This window comes from Orycteropus afer, unplaced genomic scaffold (assembly GCF_000298275.1).
Source record: "Orycteropus afer afer isolate SDZICR_OR568_19922 unplaced genomic scaffold, OryAfe1.0 scaffold00232, whole genome shotgun sequence".
In the NCBI taxonomy this organism is placed as follows: domain Eukaryota; kingdom Metazoa; phylum Chordata; class Mammalia; order Tubulidentata; family Orycteropodidae; genus Orycteropus; species Orycteropus afer.
The window spans coordinates 5,128,246-5,134,121 of NW_006921819.1; the positions used below are offsets into that span (position 1 = coordinate 5,128,246).

The following is a 5,876-nucleotide window of genomic DNA, read 5'->3' on the forward strand; positions in this document are numbered from 1 at the left end:
AAAAAAAAAAAAAAAATGCCAAGTAAAGTCATCCTTGTGTCAAGACCAAGATAAAGTGAGACCATCCTTTAGCATCACATTTCCCTGTGACTACAACTGTGGGAATGAGAACTGCTGAGATGTAGGAGAAACAAAGGATAATAAGGAAATTCAATAAATATTTCAAGATTTTTCTGACACTGTCTTTAACTATTAAAAGTTTGAGAATGATGTAAGTATAATTTTTATTTTATTAAGCCTAAAAATAACAATTAGACAAGCACCCAGGGTAGGCAGTCAATCTCTATTATGCACACTAACTTTATCCTAAAAGTTTTAAATATGACCCAACCTAGGAAAATATTCTAGGTAGAAAGTCCTTCTATGTATACCTAAAAATTTCACTTTAACAAACAGTGTTTAAAATTACAATACCATGGAGTCAGAAAAGCCTTTATTTTACAAAAGTAATATAAGCATCCAACTTCATTTTACAAGCAATTACTGCTTATATATAGGATTTCTATTACCTCATATTTAATTATAGCCTAGATTTTAACAAACATTGCAACCTTATAAACATTAGGTTCCTATCATACATGGATCAAGACTTTATTAGTACAGCTTTAGACTGTTCTGGGAAGTACCACTGAATTTTTAAAAATACCCCCTTTCCCCACTCCACCCCCACAAAAAAAAAAAAAAATCCCTTCCCTAAACCATGAGAGGCTGAACATTTTTACCTAAGCAGCAAGAATAGCTCTTTTTAAAAATCATTCTGAGAAAGTAATAAGCAAAGCATTCCTGATAGCTAAGGTGAGAACCACCTTTTCTCTGGTTTGTGGACTGGCTTTATCACAATAATACCCAGTCAGGGGTGTCAGCCTCTTTAAAGCAGAGAAATTTCACAAAAAGCCTCTCACTCAAAAGAAAGACAGAAAATAAGTAAGTAACTTTTGCAGCACAATTTTCATAATTTAATGTTAAAACATAGGAGTGTGAACTTAAATGTGCGCTTCTGTCATTTTGGTGACAACTGAAATAGCATCTATCACGACTGTTTTTCTCATCCCCAAGAGTTTCACAGGACAATGCATTCTAACATCCCAATGATGTCTGGCTAATCAACATATTTCTTACATACACAAATATGAGGTTAGCCAACCTAACTCAAGAGTAGCATTAGACACAAGTCCTAGAAGTCTTTGAGGCAGACTATCCGTTAGTACTATCAGTACTAAGAAAAACTTCCTGTATGAGCTGATGCTGTTTTATGGATTCTCCAGTGTCTGTGCTGGTCTGTAGGAATAGGATTGGGTGTTGGATGCTGACACCTCAGGGTCCTACCTGGGAAGAGCTCCACTTTCCTTCATCAAAGATATCCCCCAGAATAAAGACCACTTCAGGCTGCAACAACCACAGAGCTGTCTGGAAGGCCCTCTCCATTTGCCATTCCCTTGAGGCAAATAATAAAAAACAAGGATTCAGTTTGTTTCTTGGGTGGAGCCTACACCTATCTTAAAAACCAAAACCAAACCAATCGCTGTTGAGTTGATTCCAACTCATGATGAACCACATGTGCCAAGTCGAATTGTACTCCATACTGGTTTTCAAAAGGAAGCATATCACCAGACTCTTTCTTCTAGATGCGTTTGGGTGCTTTCAAACTACCAACTTTTCAGCTAGTAGTCAAGCACTTAATTTTTGAGGACAAGCAGGAATTCCCACATCTATCTGTCTTAGGGGCCATTTAAAAAGTACACTTAATGGTCTATGTCCTGCCCTTCCATTCCCTCTATGCTCTGAAGGGCCAAAGACTCTGGGTCTGATTAAATGTGGAGACAAAGGCCCCAAAGGAGTTGGTGGGGATCCTCCCACTCCACACTAACTTCATCCCACACGGCCCTGCAGCCACCATGCACTCAGGAGAGCCCTAGTGGTCTTAGTGTGTGTAATGTGAATCCAAAAAACACCCAGTTTAGATTGACATTGTGTCACACAGAGCAGAGGAGGATCTAGCTGAACTCTCACTTCTAGAAGGAGCCCCAACTTCCTCCCTCAATTCAGAGTTCAGTGAGTTGATGAAAAAAATTGCCAATCCCCAAACAGTAAAGCCCCTTGATTTCACATGCACCAGTGGTCACCCCAAAAGTAACACAAACAAATGAAAAGAGCCCAAAATCTAGAATCTGCCAGGCCAACAGTTTAAAGCCCCAGCTCCACTCATGAGCAATTTTGTGGCCTTGAGAAAGCTGCCTGCCCTCTCCATATTCACAGGACAATTATGGAATCAAGGATGACAGCAATGGTAAGGTGCCTGGTGTACTACCAATACACAAAAGGTGTTTAAGATGCCACTGCCCTCCACCCCTACCTAGCATAATCCATGTCCTTCTCATGGCCCCAACTGTGTCATCCTTCTCAGGGCATACTCCTGGTTGCTTATCCCCTACAAAGGGGAATGTTATGTACTAAGGCATACAAATAGGGCTGCTAAACAAAAGGCTGATGGTTCAAACCTACCCAGCAACACGGTGGGATAAAAGACCTAGCAAACTGCTCTCATCAAAATTACAGCCTAGAAAACCTTATGAGGCAGTTCTACTCTGCCACATGGGTCACTGTGCGTCGGATCAACTCCACTGCAACAACATGCTAGGTAGGGCTAGGGTGGAGAAATAGGACCTGACCATCCCCAGCACAGTCTCCTTCTGCTCTCTCTCCCACTCAGAGGGCAAAAACAAGTGGGTTCAAAACTGCAGCCCAGTGAGAAGTGAGAAGGGTCATCAGCCTCTAACCAAGGGAGGGGAGCCCCACACAAGCCTGTAAAGCTGGTGGTATGAACCCAGTTTCAAGAGAGGCAGAGGCTCAGAGGGGCCCTAGTGGGTTATCCAGAGTCACAAAGCTACTCAATTTAAATAGTTAAGCTCAAGGAAAAATCAAATATCCCAAATGTCCTTCTTTGAGAGGAAAATAAATAATGAGTCCCTGAAGCCATTGAGCTGATCTGTAAGAGGATTCCTGGCTTTACAGCTCCTACCTTCTTAACTTGTCCAGCCAGTGGCCTTTCACTTCCCCAAGCAAGTGAGTATCCGCCAAGAACATAGCTTTCAGCATGGGCTCAGGAGTTCCCTGATCCCCGTCATAGGCTGAGGTTTTTACCTCAGGCCAGTTACACTGGAAGATCACTAAGTAATAGATTAAAAACTCACAAAATAGAAGCATAGCAAAGATAACAGCTATGAGTTTCAATAGCAAAAAAATGCTCCTCTTTAATGGATGAAAATTATGCCTTCCAAGCTTCAGTCTGATTGTTGCCATTTCTCCTGCCCAGGAGTTGCTGGCCACAAAGGGTCAAATCCATCAAAATTTCACCAGGAAAAAAGGTGGAATCATGCATAAGATGAAGTACCTTTGCAGTCTTCGCTGTGGATCTAAAGGAAAAAGGAAAGGATTATGGTATATTCTTTAATAAGACCCAGTATCACTAGTACATATATTAAGAACTAATGAGTTACAGAATCCCAATGACTTCTCAATTAACTAGTATACAGTACTTTTATACTAATAACATGTCAGATTACTGATAAGGAAAACCACTGTTAACTAGGAGGTCTCTATACCTCCACATGCCAGAAAAATGCTTTTTCAATGATATTCCCACTAAGACGATAAGGTTCTGTGTTCATGAGTAACCTGTACACAGTCCAAGAGGCAGTCATTTCAACACAAGGGAATACTGCATAGTTTAAAGGCAGGAAAAGTATTCATCAGGGTTGTAGACTTTCACCATACTTATTCAGTCTGTATGCTGAGCAAGTAATCTGAAAGGCTGGACTATATGAAGAAAAATGCGGAATCTGGATCAGAGGAAGACTGATCAACAACCTGTGATATGCAGATGACACAACCTTACTTCCTGAAAGTGAAGATGACTTGAGGCACTGATTGATGAAGATCAAAGACTACAATAGTATGGATTACACCTCAACATACCAAAACACAAACCAAACTCAATCCCACTGAGCCGATTCCAACTCATAGCAACCTCCCCTTGGGTTTCCAAGGCTGCATCTCTATGGAAGTAGATTGCCCAGTCTTCCTTCTGAGGAGTGGCTGGTGGGTTTGAACCACCAGCCTTCTGCTTAACAGTCAAATGCCTTAGGCACTACGCCACCAAAGCTCCCATACATGAACACAGAAAACAAAAATCTTCACAACTGGCTCAATAAGCAACATCAAGATAACTGGAGAAAACACTGAAGCTGTCAGGGATTTTACTTTACTTGGATCCACAAGCAATGCCCATGGAAGCAGCAGTCAAGAAATCAGATAATGTAGTGCACTGGGCAACTCTGCTGCAAAAGATCTCTTTAAAAAATTCAAAAGCAAAGATGTCACTGAAGATTAAAATGTGCCTGACCCAAGCCATGATAAATATATATATATATATATATATTTTTTTTTTTTAATTGTGATTTGGGTGAAAATTTACAGAGCAAATTCACTTTCCATACAGCAGTTCACATACACTGCCTCATGACAATTTACCACAATGCAACAGCTCTCCTCCCACTTCCTCCCAATAGTTACCTCTTCCCTGTCTCTATCCCTCCATACACTCCTGCCCCCTGAGCTGTCTCCCTGTGCATAAACAGCCCATCTCTCTCCCATGATTGTTCTCTCCAAGGAGTGTATCTACCTTAGGTAAATGTTCAACTCATATGCCTGTCTTTTGTTTGGCTGGAAGCCACAGGTGTGGGTTCAAATCCAGAGCTGAAGGGCAGCTAGAGGCCATAGTCTAAGGGGTTCCACAAGGCTCTATCAGACCAGCAAACTTTGCCCCCCCTTTTTTTCTTTTTCCCAAATGATTTTGAGTTTTGTTCCACATGGTTCTCCCTCTCTATCCAGGATCTCCTACATAGATCCCCCTCCAAGTGGTTGACATTGGTAGCCAGGCACCATCTAATTCTTCTCGTCTCATAGTCATATAGAATGTGGATGGCATGGTGTACCAGTCACTAGGACTAATTGTTTCCATGAATTTTTGGTTATCTTCATTTTTCTTGGCTCTTGACAAGGAGAGACCCATCGCTGAATCTAGATGGCAGCTTGCAAGCTTTTTTAAGATCCCATTCGCTACTCACCAATGTAGGAGGTGGAACAATGTTTTGTATAGTATGTTATGCCAATTGAGCTTGATGTTCCCTGCAATTATGGTCCCGAGCCCACAGGTTCCACTACTCGATCCCTCTGGATAGCTGGCAATGGCCAAGCAGTGACTACAACCTTGCCCCTTGTCAGCTCTACTATACACCTGGGAATTCTGATCATTCACATAAACTTATAGGACTATTGTCTGCCAACCCTATACATGTTCTTGGATACACTCCCAACTTCATAGACCTACCTAATAGTTCAGCCTGTCCAGCCATCTATCCACCCGTACACCCATGTTTGCCTTCACTGACAATGCAGTACTGTGTGTGCAAAAGGGTTCATCTTTGTTGTTTGTACCTCCCATGTAGCTCTCTATGTCTTCCTCTTCCTCAATGCCACCATGCTCATCACTCACATTTGGTACACTGCCCTTCTCTTCACCCAAATCAATGCTTATCTCTACCTATCTAACAGTGTTCCCTCCCCTCCCCTCCCACCCATGGTAACCAACAAAGAAAATTTCCTTACATAGATAAACCTTTCCTTGACTTTTACAATAATGGACTAATACAACATTTGTCTTTCTGTGATGGACTTATTTCACTCAGCATAATGTCCTCCAAGTTCATCTACGTTACGCGGTGTTTTAAAGATTCTAGGTTATTCTTTAGGGTTGCATAGTATTCCATTGTGTGTATGTACCATAGTTTGGTTATCCATTCCTCAGTTGATGGACA

The 5,876-nt window shown here is 41.5% G+C and overlaps 1 protein-coding gene across 1 annotated transcript in view; it reads right to left on the reverse strand.

The window, feature by feature from the left end:
* MPPE1 (metallophosphoesterase 1) overlaps positions 1-3,300 on the reverse strand; it is a 15,476-nt gene extending 12,176 nt beyond the window's left edge. Inside the window, 2 exon segments of the mRNA XM_042782061.1 lie at positions 1,327-1,435; positions 3,020-3,300. Of these exon segments, the coding sequence (XP_042637995.1) occupies positions 1,327-1,435; positions 3,020-3,300 (390 nt within the window).
* Positions 3,301-5,876: the final 2,576 nt, after the last annotated feature.